The sequence below is a fragment of the Sprattus sprattus genome (assembly GCF_963457725.1).
Source record: "Sprattus sprattus genome assembly, chromosome: 18".
NCBI lineage: Eukaryota > Metazoa > Chordata > Actinopteri > Clupeiformes > Clupeidae > Sprattus > Sprattus sprattus.
Genome location: NC_137916.1, coordinates 24853319 through 24878137, shown reverse-complemented (window position 1 = coordinate 24878137; position 24819 = coordinate 24853319). Strand labels below are relative to the sequence as shown.

Here is a 24819-nt window from a genome sequence, read left to right as displayed (position 1 = left end):
CAAACACAAACAAAAACAATCACAATAGGCTTTCCAGTAACATCCAGCTGGACGACCGAAGGGGCCCCAAGCACCCGTGGCCTTTGACCTCTACAGTTTCATCAGGACTGGTGTTGAGGTCACAGATGTGACCCTCTGAAGCGCCTCAATCTCTCCCCCTTGCCCTCCGACGGGCTTGTGATCTCCATGACCACAGGGACCACAGGGGGGGGGCTCGTCGGGATGAATGTGGCAGGGATCAGGAGCGCCCTGGGGGTGCTGAAAAGATAGAGTGTTCATCAGGGACAGCATAATCTGAAGTCATTTTATAATGTGAAGAAAAAAAACAAGACTATTTCTGTAGTATTTGTTTGGCTAAGCTTTAAACGTCGATTCAAACTGACCTTTCGGGGTCAGTATTTTTGTGTGCAAGCATGTTAGAGAAAAGGGAGTCTTTACTAGTAACTGAAATATATTGACATTTAGTAAATCCATTGAAAGATATATCAAAATAATCATTGTGCTGGAATTTCAAAACCACAGACACTACACAGACAATAGAAAAGGTACCTCTCAAGATAAGCTTTGCCTTCTGATCCTCTCAAGGGTTGGTACGGTGCTAACATCCTCACGACCAGCTTTGCCTTCTGATCCTCTCAAGGGTTGGTAAGGTGCCTGTGGACACTACTTTATGTTTGAAGTCGGAGTTTGCAAGTTTTGCCTGGGGAAAAAAAGCCTGTAGACCTACAATGTTTGCATAATTTGCATTCGTCTGTACGTGCTTCTGTGTTGTTTTTTGTGTAGGGTTCAGGGCCTGGAGAGAAAATGCATTACCAGCATCTGATGCAAAGAGACGCAGTATACATACAATTTACTGTAATATAATGGCACTACATTTGTGCTATTCCTCAAACTGACGTGAGTACTGTTGATCTTGGAGCATCCGCCTGCTAAACATAACTGCTGACTTCACTTTAACACAAACGGTCAAACCATGAAATGAAAGGATGGTAGAGTAGCCATGAGCAGCGCCGCTTCCCTGGAAGGCAATACTCAGTATACTATCTTTTTTTTTTTTTTTTTTTACTGTACCATAGATGTATTTTTTTACATGTATAACATTCTTCCCTATATGATGATTATTCTAAGAAACTTGAATTTGAAAATTCATGTGTTATTGTACAGATTGCCGTCCACGCTGTGTATAGCCCTACAGGCAACTGTTCCCTTTCAAATGCTTCGAGTAAAGGAATAAAATGTTAACCTGTCTTGTCACTTCCTTCTTATCGAGTACTGAGAATTAATTCTCTTTGAGGGTCAAGCCCAGCCATTAGCAGTAATCAAGTCCTCTAAGTAAGAAGCCATGGATCCATAGCCACTGGACTCACTCCTACACTCTGTCTGCTAGTTCACACACTGTGAAGTTTGTTGTAATGATCTGTCAAACAAATGTGATTCCATTTGAACCACAATGGCTCCATATTTGTGTCCTTTCTCACACAATGTTTATGTTATTACCAAGATCGCGTTCTGTTTAGCCTGTATTTAGTATTCAGTGCAAGAGGTCACATTGTGTTATGCATACATCCATATCATAATAGGAAGGCTTTTAGAAATTTGAACCTGATCAGAGATGAAATGTAAACTGAGAGGTGCGTGCAAATGGGTCAATCAGGCAGTTTTTGAAAACCTAAGCTTATTTAGACACACAGAATATCACAAACAAGGGATATTAACAAAAACCAAGTTTATTTTTTCTTCTTTATACATTTGATTCCTGTTATGAAATTAAGCACACTTAAAACTAGTGCATGTATACAAATATGAAATAATATTAATTATAATAAGCATACATACAAATAATATAAATATGTAACAGCATGTTTGTATATGCTTGTGTCAAGAGATGGTCTCTTTAGCGCAAGTTCTACCAGTAACTCAAGTTGAGTGTTGACAGCTTGACTTCATCTTTCAATATACATATCAAAAGGCTACGATAAACAAATAAAAATGCTCTTCTGGGCCCCAGTGGTTTTGAGTTAGCTAAAAATACCACCTATGAGCCTAAAAGATACATTCGACCGATATGAGGGTATAACACAACACAGAAATACGCCAGTACAAATGAGCGAGACCAACGCCGTTTGGAAGCAGCGCGCTATGAAACTGCCTCCTCGGCGGGTTGGCCGTGACTCGAAACTCTCGAGCAAATATCAAACAGACCGAAGTCTCTGACTCAGAGCGCTGTCACCCTTCAAAAAAAGAGAAAAGAGATAGTTGCACTTCTGTGCCGTCTTTCGGCCCAGAAGCGCACGGGCCACAGTAGTTCGCACCAGTGAAGATATTTGGAATATTCACCACAGGAAAAAAAAAGGATTGCCCAGTCAGAGAAGACTGCGAGTAGTAACTGAGGCGTGTTACATTCATTACGTGAAACAGGCCACCACTTTATCAAGCAGGTGGTTCTCTGTTCTCTCTTCTCCTGCCGCCCTGGGCCCACTCTCGCCCTGATCAGGGTCACAGGGTTTCCCCTCCAGCATCGCCCATGCATCTGATCAGACAGCCTGGCAGGGAGTAGAAATACTTCGGTTTTGGTTGTATGTGTATGTGTGTGTGTGTGTGTGTGTGTGTGTGTGTGTGTGTGTTTTTTTTTTTGGTCTGCCAATATTAAGGCAGAATATTGTGTGTGGTGTGTGTGTGTGTGTATGTCTGTTTTTTTTGGTCTGCCAATATTAAGGCAGAATACTGTGTGTGGTGTGTGTGTGTGTGTGTGTGTGTGTGTGTGTGTGTGTGTGTGTCTGTTTTTTTTTGGTCTGCCAATATTAAGGCAGAATATTGTGTGTGGTGTGTGTGTGTTTTTTTTTTTTTGGTCTGCCAATATTAAGGCAGAATATTGCACTAGGGAGCAGTCCCAGGGCCACCCAAGCACCTTTGCCACTAGCTGACTGCATTCATTCCTAGAGAGGGGGCTTGCAATGTCAGCTGTACGTGAGACACGTGGTCCACCATCATACCATCCTTTTCTAGTATGACCAGGCGTCTCAACTGGAGCCAAGAGGAAGGGGGGGTGGGGGGTGGGGGGTGGGGGGGGGGGGGACACTACAACTCTAGGCACAGCGGTGCCTGTGCAGAAAAAAAAACACACGCACACACCTCGCATTCAGTGATTCCCCAAAGCAGCACGTCCGTAAAGCGAAATGTCTAGTTTCTACAAAGCAGCTATGGTGGAGTGGGGGGGGGGACACAAGAAAGATGATATAATGAAAGCAGAAAGAGAAGGAGGGGGGGGGGGGGACACAAGAAAGATGATATAATGAAAGCAGAAAGAGAAGGAGGGGGGGGGGGGGACACAAGAAAGATGATATAATGAAAGCAGAAAGAGAAGGAGGGGGGGGGGGAGGCAAAAAGCAGAAAAATGAACAGCACAGAAAGAAACAAAGACAGAAAGAGGAGGATGATCATGACCAGCGGTTCTTAAAGCAGGGAGTGCAGCACTAATGTAACAGGTGATGCAGTGGAGGAGGACCGTGTCTATGGATGGACACCGTGTGTCGTCGTCCCCCCCCCCATCGGACAGGCTTCACGTGGGCAGGGAGGAAGAGCTGGCCAGCTTGGCATCTTATGCTCCTAAGCCTTTCAGCTTCAGACCAGGCCGGAGTCTTTGGCCATCTTGTAAAAGATCCCCTTCTGGGCCAGGAGGCTGGAGGGCGACCCAAACTCCGCCACTTGACCTTTGTCCAGAACCAGAACCCTGAGGGGGAGAAGAGGACACGAGGCTCTTCAGTAAAGGTGTAGGATAAAATTAAGCAATAAGCCCCAAGAGGCCGTGCTTTGCGCTGATTTTAGAACAGGTAAGGGAGTTGTTAGGCACGACACGAAGCGGAGTGCCGTTAAACCCCCTTACCTGTTCTAAAATCAGCGCAAAGCACGGACTCGCGGGGCTTATTGCTTTTCTAAACCTGTTACTACACATATTTGATATGGTTTCATAAATAAAGACAATTCAATTTAAGAAACAATAGTTTAATGATAAACCGTCATTCTTCCGCCACTTAAAATTATAGTTCCTAAATAAATCGTTGCCACGCAACCCTTGAAGCAACGCGACAGCCAGATGGAACACTGGGTATGAAATGCGCTATATGAATGCCTTGCCATTCGCTGCGCAGTAATATGGAATGTAAATCAGGTCAAATTGTAAGGTAATGCTGGATTTTACAACGGCTTTTAGCCAATCACAATCAAGGATTTGAACAATCAGGTTTAGAATGTACATGTTTCTCATTTAATTCTTTAATTCATTAGGTTAGTATAGTATTCCATAGTATAACTTGAATTGAATTGGTAACTGAGTTGGCCGTGTGTTCTGTCTGACCTGACCAAAATGTTTTATGAGCTAAGAGAGTCACTCAGGGCTTGGAGGTAAGGGGATCCTATGTAAATATTCTTATCTTTTGTGGAGGCAAGGGTGGCCACAGTGTAAATAGTTCGAGGGAGGGGTTTTAGGTATAATAGATGAGTTTGACCAGAGATGTGTGGGCATTGTTGTTGAACATTTCATGAACATGCAATGCTTGTAAACAATGCTCCCGGTATCGTGAATAAATCTGCAGTACCACTCCAGTTGTCTGTAAGTAATTTTGACTACAACGGCTATAGAACTGTGTGGTGTACGGGACACGTAATTCAAAAGGGATATTGAGGAGTTACTGCATATTTCTTAAGGTGTTAGTGAATATTACTTAAGGAACTACTGTATATTACACTTTTATCTTCTAGCCAGTTTCCTACTATTTGGCATATAACAATAATAATATTTCATCACATTTATATAGCGCTTTTCAGTTTTCAAAGACGCTTACTTATCACTGAATCTCACACGCTATTATGAAATGCCAAATTCGGCTACAAATTCACAGGTCTAAAAAAACAATATCACAAAACAGCTGGATTTTGAAAAGACTGTGTCAAGAACCATGGAATAATGATACATTGCATTACATGTTCTGAAATGTGTATGATGATGTGAATTCCTGAAATGGTATGCTGGGGGGGATACCTGGTGTAGTCCATGATGGTGTTGAGCCTGTGGGCGATGGTCAGGACGGTGCAGTCCTCAAACTGGGTGCGGATGGTGGACTGGATCAGGTTGTCCGTCTCCATGTCTACAGCAGCCGTGGCCTCATCCAGGACCAGGATCTTGGTCTTGCGGAGGAGAGCGCGAGCCAGGCAGACCAGCTGCCGCTGGCCCAAACTGGAGGAGGAGAGCAGAGAGGTTACGAGAAGACGACACAGACAGCCGTGTTTTTGGGCCTTCTTCCTCCGTTAGCCAGCTTTTCCCCAATCGAGCGCTATCTACTACTGTTGTTACAGTTGCCTGGGTCTCCGAAGCATTGTATTCCTTTGACATAGAGCGGTGATTAAACTTTCAAACTGTACTGCAAAAGTGTCCCATTATACAGAAATATCGGGCCACCTGCCAGCCAATCAGAAAAGATTATTTCTTGTCACGGGGTATAAGCGAGGTGATCATCCAATCAGAAAAAGAATATACGTGAGGTGATTACCTGAGGTTCTCTCCACCTTCTGAGCACTCATGCTGGAGTTTGTTTGGCAGACCAGCGACAAAGTTCTTGAGATGGGCGAGCTCCAGAGATCTCCACACCTCCTCATCAGAGTAGCAATCAAACGGGTCCAGGTTCATGCGGAGCGTGCCAGAGAACAGCACCGGGTCCTTAGAAAGACAGCCAGAACATGCGTGTCACTGTAAGGTCCAAAGCCACTAACACCTTGAAAGCGAGTCATTTAAATAACGCACTTAGATATTTGCAACAAAGTCCTATCGTGTTCTTTCAGAGAAGAAATCTCAATCCCAGACCTCACTATCAAGAAACTACGTAATAAGAGAAATCCAGGGTATTAGTTCAATGCACTTCTATCATAGCTAAATATTGTGACGTATGCTATACTCACAAGTACAGGCAAGTTTTAAGTACTGAAGTATTATTTAATCATTACCATCATCTTACTATACCTCCTTACATAAGCAGCACAATGTCTAAAGAACTTGAGGGCACATAGCACCTAATATAAAAGTGTGCCTGAAGTATCTCATTCTCTGTGTTTAAGACTTCCCCCACAAGCAACCTCTGCAAGTTGTTGACATTGTTATGTCAGGGTGCAACTGAGGGCAATGCTGAAGTGGGAATTTTGGCCCGGTGAGTAGACGGGATGACTGTGGAGACGTGGAGGTGGTGCGGTCGTGTCGTTGCACAAACCGGGAATAAGCGGGAAGTCAATTCCCAAAAATTATGCATTTTCCCCTTTTAATAACCAAAAACACATGTGGGAATTATGTATATGTTAATGTGATAGAAATGTCTATTCTGTTCCATAGCTTCAGTCCTGTAGATTTCCAGAACCACATTTATCATATCTGCATTAGTAGTAGTAACATTACACGATGGTTTGTGGCTAAAAAAAAATCCTATAACAATTTACCGGCAACTCCCTGAAATCCCCCACCACTGTTTTTTAAAGGACACATGAAATCTCTTAATTGGATGAAATCGGCTTCACTGGCATGTTTTGCTTGAGCCCTCAACACCACATAACCTACTTTATTCTTTGGCGCTTCATTCTCAAGTTCCCTCTCCACAATAGCGGTTTCTGCAGACACGCGGCTATAGATTACCATGCTGAGGGAGACACATGATACTTTACTGGATTCTTTACCGGCCTACGTGCAGACCTGTGGACGTGCAGACAGCATTTTTCTTTTTTTTTTCCCCCATTGTGGCCTGAACCTATGTTTTAAAAAAAAAATACTTCTGGAGTTCCCCGGACGACTCCAGATGACGTGTGTGTGTGTGTGTGTGTGTGTGTGTGTGTGTGTGTGTGTGTGTGTGTGTGTGTGTGTGTGTGTGTGTGTGTGTGTGTGTGTGTGTGTGTGTGTTTGTTTGTCTGAGAGAATGTAAATGGGAGATTGTGCATGTCTGTGTGGAAGTGGATGTCTATGCGTACGTGCGTGCCAGTATGTGTTAAATGGTAATACTGGCTTCACTCGATATTTATCCGGCAAAGCCAGTCTTCCATTCTACCTCTTTGAGACCTAGTAACTATGACGGCAATCTTCTGTTACCGTTTTTGAGAAGGGTAAGGGACAAGGAGGACTTTTCCCGCTTCATTCACTACATTTGATATCAGAGTCAAATCCATTATTTCTCTCAGGACAGTTTAATGTTTATGTGAAGCCATTTCACATCTTCGGCAAGTGGTTGTGATCGATTTGAACCCAAGACTGTCTTTTATTGGTGAGCTGATCTGAGAAATTAAACTTTGTTATAATCTATGCAGCAAACGGTTTGTTTGTTGCCTGTCTGCTATGGTTGCCTAGTTGCTAGCTAAAGAACAGTTTAGATTGCAGAGTTCCATTGTGAGGAGTTCCAAGATAAGATGAGTGCTGACTGTCTCATCTTGCGGAAGTTCGTGCTCAGTAGTATTCGGTAACACACAGTCAAGTGGGAATACAGGACACACAGGACTTAGCCGTCATGGTGGACTAAGTGGGAATGGGAATTTGTTACATATTCTGTGTTGTTTTTAACTTCCATGGTTACGACTTTCATATGTGGAAGAGCTAACAGAGAGAGAGGAGGAGAGGAAAGGTGAGCAGAGGGTAGGCTAGGCTACCTGTGGGATGATGGTGATGCGTGAGCGGAGGTCGTGGAGGCCCAGCTGGGAGATGCTGACCCCGTCGATCTGGATGTCTCCCTCGGCCGACTCGATGATGCGGAATAGAGCCAGGGTGAGCGACGACTTCCCTGCTCCTGTGCGCCCAACTATGCCCACCTGATTCACACAGAAATCAAAAACATGTTCAACAACACAACAGCATGGAACTGAAGACGCAGCCAGCTAAAAGCGACCACTCCCATAAACACGCATGAACATGAGTGAGCCCCACACCCACTCACTCACTCACTCACTCACTCACTCACTCACTCACTCACTCACTCACTCACTCACTCACTCACTCACTCACTCACTCACTCACTCACTCACTCACTCACTCACTCACCCACTCACTCACTCACTCACTCACTCACTCACTCACTCACCTCACTCACCTCACTCACCTCACTCACCTCACTCACTCACAAACGCAAGACACACACACCTTCTCTCCACCCTCAATAGTGACGGAGATGTTTCGGATGGCCAGCTCCAAGTCCTGTCTGTACCTCAGGCCGAAGTCACGGATCTCGATGCGTCCGACCGTAGGCCAGCCAGAGGGCAGTTTAGAGGTCTCCAGCGTCCATGCCGCCTGTAGAGGGGGGGCATAATCAGAGTGAGAAACACACCTGTCAGGTTATACACTATGCAGCTTAATGCACTGCGTCAGAAACCCTGGGAAAATGAAAAATAAATGCAAACATAACAACAAAATCCATCAGTTAGCAAGCTAGTTCAATTTTATGGGTGTATTGCACGTTTGCAAGGCAAGTCTGATAACTATTTGCTAGTTAACCCTGTAGTGTTAGACAGAAAATCTTTAATGTATGTTTTATCCACAAACATCCTTCCTTCTCATCCCACAATAGTGCGTGGTGTCTGCAACCAGTCACTGCACAACAGTCTCAGACCCACCCATCTAACCTCTGGATCTATTTTGCATCCGTGTCCCACCAACTACAATCCCTGTTTTCTCCTTTTTTTACTCACTCGGTCCATGAGATAAGTTTAGCTCATTCTTTTAGAGCTTTTGTGACAGGGGATCTTTCGCACAGGCCCTAGCTGACTGCTGTCACACACAACCCCCCCCCCCCCCCCCCCCCAACACACACACACACACACACACAAAATCAAGACAGTGGTTATCCATGACTGCATTTGAACAGCTTTGTCAGACTGTACTTCCAGTCGTTACAAAACCTCAGAGGAATAAAATAAGATTTACTGGCGGCCTTTAAAAAGTGACTGACACAATAAAGTGGCTTTTAACGCTTCAGTATAGCGCCCACAACCTTCTGGGTGAAGCGAAAGCCTTCTGTTTGTTATTGCCCCATGCCCATTACATGCCCAGAACATGAAACGAATGGATGTTTAAGATATACATACATTCATACTTCATTCATACTACAGAACATCAATGTTGTGCACAATTTGGCTACCAACAAACATGTGGCCTAACCTGAACCCTAACCTAAACATACCCCTACCCCTAACACTCACCTAAACCATGACCCAACCGTACCCCTATCACTAACCTCAACCATGACCTAGCCCTACCCCTAACACTAACCTGTACCATGACCCACCCCTACCCCTAACACTCACCTGAACCATGACCCAACCCTACCCCTAACACTCACCTAAACCATGACCCAACCCTACCCCTAACACTAACCCTAGAACCATGACCCATCCCTACCCCTAACACTCACCTGAACCATGACCCAGCCCTACCCCTAACACTCACCTGTACCATGACCCAACCCTACCCCTAACACTCACCTGAACCATGACCCAGCCCTACCCCTAACACTCACCTGTACCATGACCCAACCCTACCCCTAACACTCACCTGAACCATGACCCATCCCTACCCCTAACACTCACCTCAACCATGACCTAGCCCTACCCCTAACACTAACCTCAACCATGACCTAGCCCTACCCCTAATACTAACTGTAAGCCCACTCCTAACTCTATTTGCACCTCGCACCTTCCACACGGTGTGAATGGATAGTTTGTGGACAGAAATGGGCAGAGGAAATAAAGTGGGAGCAGAGACGACCAGAACTCAAAGCTGGACAGAAGTTAAAATGACACAGAGGAGAGAACTCACACCTCACTGTCATCTCTGTGTCCATTCTGCACCATTTTGTTTCATTTCTTATCTTAAGGGGGCCTGTTCAGGGGCAACATGGGGGGGGGTTGTTGTTGTTTTTGACAGGCCTAATGGCCGAGAATAGCATAGTTGTTATTCGGCTTGGGACCACAGCAGCAGCGTGACGAGCCACGTGCCTCTGTCCGGGCTGGCCATCTGAAGCGGGGCGAGGAGCCGAGTCCCCTCCAGTCCAAAGGGTCTGTTGGGCGTGTGGAGCCACGTGCCGTGGCTAAGAGGGGCGGGCCGAGTGCGACAGCCTGAGGTTGGACAGGAGTGCTGCACCGCAGAGAGGAATTTAGGCTAATCACAGCCTGCCGACTTAGCTGGAACAAACGGACATCCCGTTCCCTCTCGCCCACACCTCCTCCGTCCGTCCGTCAGCCCCTCCCTCTCTCTCTCTCTATCTCTCTTTGTCTCTCTCCAACTCTGTTCTCAGTCCTCTGTTGCCCGGACCACTGTCTTCTCTATCCTTTCAATTCAATTTTATTAATTAACATCAGACATCGTCTCAAAGCGCGGTTCAAGATCCCAAGAGCTTAACCCTCTGTTGTCTCCACCTTCTCCCCCTACTCCCGTCCACATTCTCCTTCTCCACCTTCTCTCTCTACTCCCGTCCACCTCTACTCCCGTCTACGTTCTCCCCCTACTCCCGTCTACCTTCTCCTTCTACTCCCGTCCACCTTCTCGATGTCTCCTCACATCTGCCTCACCTCTTCTCTCGGCTTAATTCGGCATTCAATACTATTTTCAGGAAAACAGTGTTGCCATCGGACACAGAAACATCTCTCTCCCATTGTCTAATAAACGTTTTTTTCCCCTACTCAGTCATCACTGTAACGTCTTCTGCCTACTGACCTCCTTCTCGGTGTCTCCGTACTCCTTCACCTTCTCTACCGCCACGATGTTGGTCTCCAGCTCAGACGACATCCGCACCAGCCAGTTCAGAGAGGCAGTGACCTGAGAAATAGAAAGAAAGAGAGAGAAAGTGAGAGAAAGAGGGAATTAGAGAGAGAGATCGAGATGGAGTGGCGATGGTAACACGTGTACTAATGTAAGGAACAGGGAACAAAGAATGAAGAAAGAATACAAGAATACAAAAAGAGTGAGAACTAGCTAAAAGGATCATCGTTGCTTTCCGTTAGTCCCGGTGTTCTCCTCAGACTCCTCAGCTCATAACACATAATAACCCCTTTTCACGACTAGCGTAGCTAGTCAGTTATCGGACAGTGTCAAACACGGCCATTCTGCTAAACAATCAAAATGCTAAGTTTAATAACGTATTAACAATCGATTTGCTCAGTTTAACAATGGATTAACATGACAAGGCGAACGTTTGCCGATAACACACGCCGTCCGATAATTAACACAGTTACGATAAGACACATGGATAAATAAAGCAACTGACCTGCAGAGCATAGGAGATGGCCAGGCCCATGAGCCCAGGGCTCAGGTTCTCTCTGGCGATCACGGCGAAGAGTGCGGCGAATATCACAATGCAGTTCCCCACGAACTCAAGTCGGACGGCCAGCCACCTACCGCAGGAAGAACAAAACACACTTCCTTCAAACCCGATGTCTTAAAACAGCCCCGGAATAGCCCTCGCACCGCCACTAACAGCAGTGTGGCTGGAGACAACACCGGTGTAATTAACACGTGGAGCCTACACCTTCAGCACAGTGGCTGGACGAGAAGAGATGGACCTTATGTAAGACAAACACACCCTTGAGGTCCAGTTGATAAACTGCAGTAAAACAAATAAACAAAAGCATGTCCTGCCCTACCAGACAAACACACAGAGAAGCTGCTTTAGACCTTTCCTCTACAATGAAACAACTTGCTACTTTAGGAGACTAAAAGAGACTGTTAAGTATACTTGCAATTTATTTCTACTTTAATAGGACTATAAGAGACACTGTTAAGTATACTTGCAATGTACTTCTCAATTGTCGTGGTGTTTTTGTTGTTTGATGGTTTGTGGTCATTATTCTGTGGCAGTTTTACCATTTATATTCTGTGGCAGTTTTAGGCAATGTATATTTTGGCTTCCTATTTTGCATCAGGAATGTGTCTCATCTGTCCAGAATGCCACAGTGAATTATGGATTGTTAACCTTTTTTAATGATACTGTGTAAGAAATTTAAAAGAAAACACTGTTGTTGTTGTTTTGTGGAGAATTACTAGTATATTCCACCAAAACAAAAACAGCACCAGAAGTTTTTCAAGGTAAAGTTCAGTTTAACACTATTTTTTTGTACTCTTGGAGTCAACTTTACACCACATGGAATCATTAAATGGAGTTGTGGCTATTACCCAACAATGATGTTAGTGCTATATATATATATATATATATATATATACACACACACACAAACACACACACACACACACTACATAGAGTGAATGTGTATGGTAACTGTTGTTGAGTCGTCATATATCAGACAAAAATAATGCTGGGGTTATTGTACCGGTTGGCCACAATGCTGGGGAAGTAAGCCTTCTGGTTGTGGTCCACCCGGCTGTCGCTCTCGCGGATGAAGCGCTGCTGCTCGCCGAAGGCCCGGATGACGCTGGTGCCCAGCAGCGTCTCGTTGAAGTGCGTGTAGACCGGCGATCGGCTCACCGACTCCAAGCGCTTCAGCTGCCGTGACGACGCCACATAGAAACGCTGCAGAGAGGCATAGGGACTTTACTTCGTTTAGGAATTATGGGATGGCTGTTGTTGAACTACGTCATAGAGGAGAAAAACTATATCTATATATGTGAGTTATTTAAGCTCACGTCAAACATCACAGAAAAGCTTATTGGGAAAATCAATTGTACTGTTTAGAGCTGTCCTAAAAAAAATTGAATTTTTTTTTCTCAATTTACTGTCTAATATCATGGAACAGCAACTGACTGCGGTTGTCATTTTGCATGACAGGCAACAGGCACATTCTGCTCAAAGTAGGCAGAAAATGGACAGCTTTAAAAAAAAAAAATTAAAAAAATAATAATAATAATAATAATAATAACTAGAAAATGCATTTCCTGAAGGAAATACCAGTGCATGAAATGCAAAGGTTAAGAAAGGAAGAAGAAAAGAAAGAAGAGTGAAAGAAGGAAAGAAGAAAGGAAAGAAGAGTGGAAGAAGGAAAGACAAAAGGAAAGAAGAGTGAAGAAAGGAGAGAAGAGCGGAAGAAGGAAAGAAGAAAGGAAAGAAGAGTGAAAGAAGGAAAGAAGAAAAGAAAGAAGAGTGGAAGGAGGAAAGAAGAAAAGAAAGAAGAGTGAAATAATGAAAGAAGAAAGGAAAGAAGAGTGAAGGAAGGAAAGAAGAGTGGAAGAAGGAAATAAGAAAAGAAAGAAGAGTGAAAGAAGGAAAGAACAAAGGAAAGAAGAGTGAAAGAAGAAAATAAGAAAGGAAAGAAGAGTGGAAGAAGGAAAGAATAGTGAACAAGAGTGGCTCTGGATAAAGAGATAAAGAGAGAGTGAAAATATTGAAAAAAGGAGATAAAAATGGATTGAAGAAGAGAGATTGAGTGTGAGAGAAAGTTGACTGAGAGAGAAAGATGGAGAGATGGAGAGAAAAAAAATAGAGAATGGATGGTGTTTTAATGTTCCTAGTTACAGTTAAATTGAGAGGGACAGAGAGAGTAGAGGTTCCTTTGATTTGGTGCAGCTGTCAGTGAAGCACAGGTGCAAGCCAGCTTAAAGACCCTATTATGATGTCATAATGGCCCAATGTAAGTCAATGGGAGACATTTATATTCGTTTTTCTTTAATATCTTAAAAAGTATAAAGTTTAGAAAAGTGAAAAATACATAGCATAAGTGTCGTTTACAAGACCTACGCGACAAAGTTTGAATGAAGTTTCTACGTTAAGCGGTTCGGGCTGAATTAATCGCAGAAAAAGGTAACAAGAATAAGAAGAAGAAGAAGAAGAAGAAGAAGAAGAAGAAGAAGAAGAAGAAGCCTAGGAATAACAATACAGGGCATTTCATGCACTGTAATAATGTTGCACTAGACTTAATTGCAGTAGCCGAAAGCACTGCTTTCGAAAGCACTACACCACTACAAATCTGCAGCAAACTAACAGTTAGCCGGATGAAAGTCATCAATGTTGACAAACCTGAACGAAAAAGTACAGGAGGCCCAGGGGTGGGATGATGATGGCCACAAACGGCGTGGCGAAGAGGATGATGGCGCACGAGCTGATCACGTTGAACATGGAGCCCAGGAACATCTTGATGATGCTGGGGATGACCGAGTCGATGGTGTCCGTCTCTTTGGCAAAGCGGTTCACCAGGTTCCCGCTAGGCGTGCGCTCGAAGAAGGCCATGGGCGAGCGCAGCACGTTGTAGAGCATGGTCTCGTGGAGATAGCGCGATGCTAGCACACCGCCGACGGACACGGACACAGAGTAGAGGAATACTGCCACACCTGGGGAGAAACAAAGGACGGAATACATCAACCCAATCAAGATTGCTCACGAAAAACAACCGACACTGAGGCCCCAAATACAGATGCTCTAAATGTTATGGTTTATCCAAAGTCAATGATGGAACCTGAATCACTGAAGCCAAGAAGCCTGAATCTCATGATCACCACTGTCCTGCAGAGCTGGAGTGATAACATCTTGGATTTGTCTTAATGACCTGGTTGCAGTGTAGCCTGGGTGCCATCCGTTTGTCCGCGTTCCACTGATTTGTTCAGCGAGAGGGCAGCAATCAGTGGAACGCGTACAAACGGATGGCACCCAGGCTAGTTGCAGTGTGCTTTTAGGTTAGCTCCTTGGAACCACCACAGCTCACAGTGCCAGTGATCTAGAACATTCTTTCACAACAGTGAGCCTTAACAATGTTGTCTTCATCACCAGGGCCTACTACACTGTATCTGCAGTGAACTGTTATGTACCAGACGATGTTTACTTAAATCGGTATGTGATGGTATGGATCTAGTGTATGTGGGGGGCCTTCAGGTGATTGTTGATTCAGGTTACATGAAACGCTTCATGTTGTGATTCAGGTTACTTAAGCATTGAGCCTCTAAAGTCTAGTGTCACCCAGAACTCTGTGGTCGATAGGCCTTTGAGTGATGTGTGGCTAAACCAATAAGACAAACCCGGGCTCACCCTGTGAGAGGCCCAGTGCTCCGTACACCCCCAGACGCATGTTGCGGTTGGGCTGCGTTCCGTTGATAACGGGGTCGTCCGTCCAGAGGCTGAGCCAGTAGTTGGAGCCCAGAGAGGACAGGTGGTGCGCGAAGAAGAGGAACACACTGGTCACGGACAGGCACACGCCGATGGCCTTCATGTACTCCCAAAACACGGCGAGCTTCACCTGTGAGACGAACACGCAGACACACGGCGCGTTACAAGAAGGCTTAAACACACGACGCAATGAACACAGCGCCGTTTCAAAAGACAACAGCGCTAACCACCCCTGCTTGTTTACTTAACAAACACTTCAACGTGTTTCATGTTCCAAAACACGTTCAGGACGCTCCGGAAACGCTCCGAACCAACCTTGTTCTAGCACCGTCCAAGCCGCAAAACCGACGCCATGTAAAGCAATACGTTATTCTCTCACCCGGCCGGTGTTGGCTTTGTCTGCCTCCGTCAGCTTGGCAGCATCGGGGGGGATGAAGTCCTTCTTGGCCCCCTCGGTGACATTCTCCGTCTTCAGCAGGGACTTGGCCGAGACCGCAGCGGTCAGTGTAGTCTGGCTCTGACTGCAGATGGACACACGGACACACACTTATGCCATCAGGAGGCCAGCAGGTTTACGATGAGGTGTCATGCTAAAGAGGTCTTTTTCGGAATTGCAATTTGTACCGTCAATCACTTTCAATCACTCTTTGTGGTTTTTTATACGATCATGTTTCGAGTTTACAATGCTCATATAACTGTATTTATTTTAAATTGTATTGTAATTCCCGAGAGGAAGGAATCCCTTTCCAAAGCGAGAGAGACAATTTAGAGAGGAAAACCCTTGACCTTCAGCATTGTCCTTGAAAACCCATTGTCAACCACACCTGATTTTATTACATCTGATATGATTCTCATAATCCTGAGGACTATGACAGTTCAGTGATTCAATTGTGTGATTTAAAGTATCTATCGATTTTACATGGTGTTATCTAAAGTATGTAATAATCTAAATCATAACTAAAATTAAACAAATGTACATTTTCAAGCACTAAAATACTTCATATTGAGAAATCCATGCATTATTCAATGTACTTAGTAGACAAGTACAGTCAGAAGCATGCACACACAAATGTAAACAGAGACAACATGTGCTCACCCCAGCAAGGCAGCAGGACCTCCATTTTCTAGGCCTTTCCGAGGGGCGGCGTCTGTTGGGAGATCAGAGGTGCAGGTGAGACAAGCCAAGCAAAAGTGCCCCCACCGTGCCACATTCACCCCCCCACCCCCAGGCACAAACGCTACCACCACCGTGCCACACCCACCCCAACTGTGCCACACCCACCCCCAACCGTGCCACATACACACCCAGGCACGAATGCTTCCACCACTCTCTATCTTCAGATTATAATGAGCACGGTCACTCCCATCACTACATGCTGAGACAAAATGCTGTTTCACTTCAAATTCAAACTCTCAGCGGAGACACTCCTACCACACAAAGGCCCCTTCAGAAGTCATCAAGTGTTGTCAATTCAAAGCTACAAAGAAGTCCTCCTTGACAACTGGAGGAGATCCAAGCACACTACAACAGGCCTTCGACCGAGCTAAAGACTTGTGTTTGCTCCCATGAGATGCATGAAGGCTTTCTGGAGTGGTTCTTTGGTCGGGGTTGGCCTGGTTGCAGACCCATTTAAAACAGGCCACACACACACACACACTTTATCGCCAACCACCAACCGCCAACCGCCAACCGCCAACCAGGCTAAACCCATGAGTGCTTACTTGGTTATGGTTACACTGGTGGGTATCTGATAAACCACACTGAAGCGGATGCCCGAACATCCATTTACTTCACCTTACCATACATGGGAAAAGAACTACGGTGTTGGTGTCTCTGCACATCAAGGAAGAGTCTGGCCTCTTTTAAATGTGTGTGGGCACAGGACCACAAGTCAGGGGGGACCACTGCTACAGGGACACCACTGAGGACTCAGGACTACCACAGTGAGGGGGGAGGAAGTGATCTCATTCCCATGGCAGTGTTTCCTGTGGGCCTCAGTCCCTTGTTGTGCTTTGTTTTCCACCTTCACTCCAACCTACAGCACCAGTCAGTCAAAGGTTTGAGAATGCCTGCCTGACTCCAGGGGGCTATTCCACATACGTGGTTAAGTGACAAACCTGGATAAGTTAACTCTGAGTAAGTGGTAAACCTGCTTAGAAACTAAACCCCCATTGGTTCATTCTCCTAGCAAAACAACTTCAGAGGGCTCTTCTATTAGGAGGTTTACCACTTACTCGGAGTTAACTTATCCAGGTTCGTCACGAAACCACGTACGTGGAATAGCCCCCAGGTTTCTCATTGTTGTTAGCACAGGCACTGACCATACAACAGACACTTATGAAAACACTTCAAAGACACTATGTGCCACGAGCATCAAGAAGCACTTACAAGTAACTCGTTGCAGCTAGCATCAAGAAGCACTTACAAGCAGTGGTGTAGTCCAGGGTATACGCAGGTGTACGGAGTATACCCACTTATTTTTCAGTCAGCATTACGTATACCCACATCTCAAAACAGGGCGTTTATCCTGTGCTGTATGGGCTGCTTAAAAAAAATAAGAGTATAACCACTTTTCCAGGGACCACTACACCACTGCTTACAAGTGACCCATTGCAGCTAGCATCAAGTGACCCATTGCAGCTAGCATCAAGTGACCCATTGCAGCTAGCATCAAGTGACCGTCCCTGGGCTCTAGGACTGTTGCACATGCTGTGGTTACACTTGCTGTCACACAGCGAGAGACAGAACTTCGTTAGGTCAAATGTTTGGCAACTTACTCGTTGGTAACTTTCTTGTTTCTGTGGTCAATGCTGGCCACCCTCTAAAACTTTAATTAAAGTCAGTCACAGGCAAACCATCTGGTCCCCAAATTTTCAAAAACTTTAAAGTGAAAGACCTGCTATCCATGCCAGATTTTGTCAAAACATCTCTTGGTCATCAAGTAGACCGCATTAAATGCATCAAAATGGGCCTTGTCTGTTTTTGAACATCTCTGTCTCTGCGTTGTCTGTGATGATGATCTGGACATAGGAAACTGCATTCATATTATCATCTTAATGGTATAGGGAGAAACTCAAAAACGTTTTTGCAAAGCTACAAATTTCAAGGATAAAATAAAAACACTTTAAGTGCAAAATAATTCTTTAGCTGCACAACTTATAAAAGGTACATGTGCTTCTCAAACGATTGACTGGCTGTCTGTTACAACAACAATTTGAAGGCTAAGAAAACAAATCAAGCAATTCATCATGTATGTAGATGAATATACACAAACAAATTATTTGTTGCCTGTTTGTTAATTAAGTCAAGAAATGGATTAGGGAAAACCGCTTGCCTTAGGCTCAACCTGCAAGCCTGCAGCTATTTGCAAACAAAAGCTATGGTGTGTGTGTGTGTGTGTGTGTGTGTGTGTGTGTGTGTGTGTGTGTGTGTGCGCATGTGTGTGTGCGCATGTGTGTGAGTGTGTGTGTACCATAATAATAACCCTCTGCAAGACTACACAACCAGATGCTCAATAAATCTAAAATCCAACATCTCTCTGTAACACATACACTCGATTTGGGATTAAAACCGTCAGTATACTGCAAATCATCCCTGTCACTAGTACCGCCTTGCAGACAGCTACTTATTATTGGGCGTTGGAATTTTTTTTAATTCTTTTTGGCCCTTGACAGCACGCTGTCCCAACACCCATCAGTGGCAGCCAGCTCCAGGCTTAAGCAGGGCTTCATCAGCAGTATGAAAAGGGGCCACAAAACACACACAAGTCTCTCACACCACCATGCCACTCGTGCAGACCTAGTATACTGCCACATGTAGACTAGGGACCTATAACCCCCTTCAAACCTTCAGATCCACCCTTCTCCTCCTTGACCTTGACCTCCTCCTCCTCCTCTTCGCTCTCCCACTCTTGATGAACAACAGTGGAAGACAGAAGAAGCACAGACACGAAAAAGAAGGACAAAAGAAATGGAAACACATGAACATAGAGGGGGTAAGATCAAACGAGACGCCATGTTTCACGGGGGGGGGGGGGGTGGGGGGTGGGGGGGGGGGGGCACAGGCGAGGCTGGGGGGGTGATGATGCTTGAATGTTTGAACAGAAGCACACAGGACTCAAAGGAAGACAGACTGAATGTGATGGAACGCCCTTACTGAATATGTGTGTGGGTGTTGGGTGAGCCTATGCCTTTCAACACTGCCTTCTTTCCGTGTTTCACTGTACGGTGTGTGTGTGTGTGTGTGTGTGTACTGTATGAGAGTTTCAAATGCATAGTAAATAAATCCTCCCTGACCTGAGAGATAAGCGTCATTAACACAACAGTGGCCTGGTAGCTCCCATGATGCATTTCTGCACAGCTCACTCAAGTCACGAGGCTACACAACAACAACAACAACAACAACTTCTAGGTTTCCCTGACAGGCCCGTTCTCACACACAGCCGACTCCTTTGTGAAGACTGATTGGACTGGACAGTCCGGCAGGATTCCGCGGACTGGACGCGAGTCAATGCCAGCGACGGCCTCGGAGTGTATAAATCACTGACCCCAAGATGGCCCATCTGCAAAGCCAGATTTGCGGACGGACACATCCCTCGCTGTCTGGGGGGCCGCCCAACCCGCCCCTGTTGAACCCCTGTGCTGTGGGTGGTCCGTCTCTCACGGCTCATTGTTGCTAAAGTCACTGCCTTTCTAGAATGCCCTTAAGAGGTGGCAAGCATTCAGGATCTACAATACAATATTATCTCAATTTCAAATGCATTTTTGACTATATTTGTGAAACAGTGAGAAATGTGATGTATAATGCATATAATTTCTTAATAAACAATACTAAATATAAAAATATTTTTTTCCTCAAACACAACCTCTCTCCAACCTATTTTATAAAGCCTTTTAAAAAGCCTTCTAAAAAGCCTTCTATAAAGCGTGCGTGTGTGTGTGTGTGTCCTGGCAGGTGCACACTGTTTTTCTTATTACTCTCAATGTCAAGTACGGACTCCAGAGAGGCACCCAGCTACTGCCGGAGAGAGCTCAAGGGGCGAGAGTAAACCATATAACGTCCAAACATACACACACACACACACACAACCCCCAACACATACAAACACACACACCACACACAACCCCAAACACATACACACATTTTTGCGCTGACTTGAACAATCTTCCAAAAGTCTTCTAAAAGTAAATTCTTGACATTATTACATATAATATTTGTTTTAGTTATCTTTCCTTTATGTCAATTTGAATTGCTGGTTATTGAACAGTCTGAATGAAGAAATTAAGGTTGTACTCTTAACTACATTCTGACGTACCCTAAATCTACTTCAGGAAATGTGACTGCAACCATGTGTCTAAGTTATTGCACACCCTGGCTTGAAAATCTGTCTTACCAAAGACTTACAAGAAATCTTTGCCACACACAGATTGGCCACTAGGGGGCTAGAACTGATTTTTCCAAATAAAAAAACTGCCGTGCCATCAGTGAACTACTATAGCACTTCTGAACAAAAAAACACATGCATTTTAGAGGACAATTAATGTGAGCCTCTGTCAAGACAGTTTCAAAGCATGGATAGTCTACATTTAAGCGCTGAAACGTGTGCACGTGTGCCTCACGTATGCAGGATACCCTTACACCATCCGTCACCCTGCAAAACAGATGGAGCGTTGAGATACACCAAGATAAGGGTTGCCTAACAACGACAGCTCTTATCACGGCATGTCAGGACACGACTACAACTCCCCTACAGTCATCTGCACGCAGTATGGAAGAGGGGTCAAGATGAGGGTATATGAGCGGGAAAGAAATGTGGAAAAAAAATGTCAGAACAGATGCACACAGGATCAAAGGAAGACAGAATGAATGTGATGGAACACCCTTACTGTGTGTGGGGGTGTTGGGTGAGCGTGTGCCTTTCAACACTGCCTTCCTTCGTGTTTCACTGTACGGTGTGTGTGTGTGTGTGTGTGTGTGTGTGTACACTGTACGAGAGTTAAGACGAGGGCATATGATGGGGAAAGAAATGTGTGGAAAAGTATGTTATGACAGAAGCAAGCAGAGAGTCTCGTATCTGCAGCATGGGTGGTCACCTGTTGTATCTTCGGTCTGCTCAGCGTTGGCGTAGGTGTGGAGGAAGTCGGCGAAGGCCCCCTGGCGCCCCATCAGCTCCGTGTAGGAGCCCGCCTCGGTGATCTCCCCGTCCACCATCACCAGGATCAGGTCAAACTGGGGCAGGAAACTCAGGCCATGGGTCACCAGCACACGTGTCTGAGGGAGGAAGCAGAAGATGGAGTTAGTGTTAGTGTGTGTGTGTGTGTGTGTGTGTGTGTTCATGAACTCGTTCATAATTTTGGTGAACGTGAACTGAACGTTCTGTATTATTGCCTGATGAACGATACTGTGAACTCGTTCATTCTGGTGTCTGTGAACGGCACGTTCACTCTTTTTAATTCCGTTCAATAAGGTGCCAGATTTCTAGAGACTTCCAGGCGAAAAACACACATTTAACGGTCCTGTTTCCAATCGCTGTGTGTGCTTTCCTTAACTGTCAATGCCTGGCAAGTGTAAGAGCGCCAAAGTTGTGTAGAGGCCGAAGGCGGTATTGCAGACATATAGAGATTTAGATTTTTACATATTGAAAAAAAGAACGGAACTAGTTAATTTTTTGGAGCTGTGAACTTAGTTCAAAATTTTGAATTATGAACTATGAACTGAACTAGTTCATTTTAAAATGTGTGAACTATGAACTGAATTAGTTCATGCAGAAAGTAAACTTTCCCAACACTGCCTCAGACACAGTGACCGTGCTTTGGAAGTAAAAATGTAAAAAAGTAAAATGCACTTGAGTTGTACTGAATACAGGGCCGCTGTTTTGCCTTACCCTTCCCTGGAGCAGCCCCTGGGGGCCGATGACCTTCTCGAAGATGTGCTTTCCCACGTGGGCGTCCACCGCCGACAGGGGGTCGTCCAGCAGATAAACGGCAGTGTCACAGTAGACCGCCCGAGCCAAGTTCACCCTCTGCTTCTGACCACCGGACAGGTTAACACCCTGGAGACACACACACACAGACAGACAGACACACACTTTAAAATGTGATTTAGGAGTAACATTCACACTTAACAATTGCACATTTGTTTTTTCTTGCCAAAAAAAAAACCGTTTCTGTGAGACAAATCAAAATGTCTCTCTGTGTTGACTGACAACCCAGCCTCTAGTTGTTATGTTTGACAAACAGAGACATCCAGGTCAGGCACCCATTACCATGGCGTACCATGCCATAACATGCTGGACGTTATGAAGATCCCTCCATGTGTTCAATCTGAGCTGGCCCAAAAAGCCACTGCAGGGCATCTAATTATAGCCTTGGACCAGTGTCTGGTGATCGGGGCTATGCCAATGACGCACCACTAGTCCAGAGGCTCTTTGCTGACCAGGCTAGACTCTCAGGGGATTATTGGCACATTCCATGGGCCAGTCTGGGATCCCTGCTGTCAGCCTGGCTAGGCTGCCTTCACACTTAACACTCGATGGGCCAGTGTGGGATCCCTCCTGTCAGCCTGGCTAGGCTGCCTTCACAGGTCCCTGGGCAATCAGCCACCAGACGGCTGCATGGGTAAACTGTCAACTCTCTGGCATCTAACCAGTTTGGCTTGATCGTGGCCCCCATTTAAACTCGTTTGCGCCGCACAACAATAAACCCATTTCTGGTTCTGATGAGAAGGTGATAAAAAAAAAGAACTTCAGCGGTAGTCCTTTCCTAACTGTGACTCAAGCTTAAATGGGGTTATGATTATGGGATGTACATTATGCTGACTGTCCTGTTGACTGTTTTCTTTGCAGCTTAAGAAACTTTACTTTTCCTGCTACTGTGTGAGGCAGCCACTGTGGCTCTGGTGCTGGTGGTGATGTTAGGATGGAGCGACGGAGTCGTACCTTCTCTCCAATCTCAGTGTCATCCTGTCCGGGTAGGATCTCCAGGTCGGGCAGGAGGGCGCAGGCCTCCACCACTCTATGGTACCACGTGTCCTTCTTCTCCTGGCCGAATATGATGTTGTCTCGCAGGGTGGCGTTCTGGATCCAGGCTTGCTGGGGCACGTAGGCCACTGAGCCCTGAGGAGAGATGGGAAAAGTCTGGGCACGCGATGGTATACGGACACTTCATGCTCTCAAGTACTTCTCTCATGTGAAGTACTTAGTGTGTTTTTATGTTATGTGTAGTAGTTATTGTGTTTGTATGTTTTAGGTTCACTGTATGCACCTATACACCAGAGCAAATTCCAGGTAGGAGTAAGCCTACTTGGCAATAAATACGATTCTGATTCTAATTCTGATTCTGAAGTGAAGCCCAGTGCAGTGGAGAAGCCGGGGGCTGCTATCTGAAGGATGCAGCTCTAGCAGTCATGTTTGCCTTAACCTGCATCAATCTGGAAATATATAAAACATGATGACAAGATCATGTAAACTTGCCCAACTGTGTCCACTTCAACTTTGTACCTTGATGCTGACAGCCCCGTCCTGTTTGTGCATCTCTCCCAGCAGAGCTGAGAGCAGGGATGACTTCCCCGAGCCCACGTGACCCACCACCGCCACCAGGGAGCCCTCTGGGATACGCACGTTAATCCTGGAGAGGGAGAGAGAGAGAGAGAGGGGCAGAGCAGCCTGAGACGAGGGCAATGAAGAGGGTTCACAGGGGGACAACTGTCACCTTGAGCAATGGTAAATGGAGGGCAGGAATGAGCCAGGGACAGAGGGATACAGAAAAGCCAAATCATCATAACACCACCGTCTCAGAAGGGACAGAGGGGTACAGAAGAGCCACATCATCATAACACCAGCGTTTTAGAAGTGCTTAGAACTTAAATACTGTTAGTCAATGTCAAGCGTTTTGACATCAGCATTCACAGGTCACATGATACATATGATTTAATACTGTATGTGTCAGTGATGCCAAGGTCCAACACTTTGCTTCTTAGGGAGCAGTATTGCCAAGGAACACATATTTTCATACACATATACACACACACACACATACAGTTTACAGACGGAGGATTGAGGTAAATAAAATGGGACAGCAGCTCTTTATCCCATGTCTGGTTATATTCATCGCCACGGAAAAGGTCTGTTATATTCAGTGGCCACATTTTGTAAATGTATGTAAATTGATGTAAAATCTATTTATAGCTATATCAGCTAGGCGTATCAATTCTCGCACCTCATCCTGTCAGGCAAGACGTGATTAACCTAACAGTGACCTACAAGAACCACAACGCAAACCACAGCCACGTGTCAATGTCTGGACAATGCATTGAAGATGAAGAAAAATTCCCTAAAATCTCACACAGAGCCAAACCAGAAATTAGGAGCCTGACAGGTTTGTGTTGGCAGTGTCAGGGTCCTTTGTTGATTCCATATAAATCATCGTTTATGACTAGAAATTACATTGTAAAATGACACTTCACTGACTTAATTACTGACTACAACATGATTTAAACAAACAGAAAGACAAACAGAAAGACAGACAGGCACGTGCACCCACACGCGTAAACACAGCCACATTAGATTGATGTTTTCAAACGAAGAGGTCAGCCATGGTTCTTACCTCTTCAAAGTGGGGTCATCCCCTTTGGACCAGCTGAAAGAGCCCTCCACAATACTGATACTGTCTGGAGCTGGGGAGGGAGGGAGAGAGAGAGAGAGAGAGAGAGAGAGAGAGAGAGAAGAGTGAGACCCTCACGAGCTTCTATCGCACATCAAACAAG

General features: G+C 45.3%; 1 protein-coding gene across 2 annotated transcripts in view; it reads right to left on the bottom strand.

The window, feature by feature from the left end:
• Positions 1-1709: 1709 nt before the first annotated feature.
• Positions 1710-24819, bottom strand: part of abcc1 (ATP binding cassette subfamily C member 1 (ABCC1 blood group)) — a 37402-nt gene continuing 14292 nt past the window's right edge. The window contains exons 15-32 of one of the 2 annotated variants that reach the window (XM_080856815.1): positions 24660-24729; positions 23555-23681; positions 22994-23170; positions 21941-22108; positions 21150-21327; positions 18904-18966; positions 16153-16204; positions 15436-15577; positions 14979-15186; positions 13977-14287; positions 12337-12536; positions 11277-11403; positions 10727-10828; positions 8159-8305; positions 7672-7830; positions 5547-5713; positions 5039-5233; positions 1710-3730 (exon numbers count right to left, since the gene is read on the bottom strand). In XM_080856815.1, the coding sequence (XP_080712941.1) occupies positions 3622-3730; positions 5039-5233; positions 5547-5713; positions 7672-7830; positions 8159-8305; positions 10727-10828; positions 11277-11403; positions 12337-12536; positions 13977-14287; positions 14979-15186; positions 15436-15577; positions 16153-16204; positions 18904-18966; positions 21150-21327; positions 21941-22108; positions 22994-23170; positions 23555-23681; positions 24660-24729 (2702 nt within the window). In that variant the 3' untranslated portion in view covers positions 1710-3621. The remainder of the gene's footprint in view (positions 3731-5038; positions 5234-5546; positions 5714-7671; positions 7831-8158; positions 8306-10726; positions 10829-11276; positions 11404-12336; positions 12537-13976; positions 14288-14978; positions 15187-15435; positions 15578-16152; positions 16205-18903; positions 18967-21149; positions 21328-21940; positions 22109-22993; positions 23171-23554; positions 23682-24659; positions 24730-24819) is intronic. The other variant, XM_080856816.1, reaches the window with a different exon arrangement.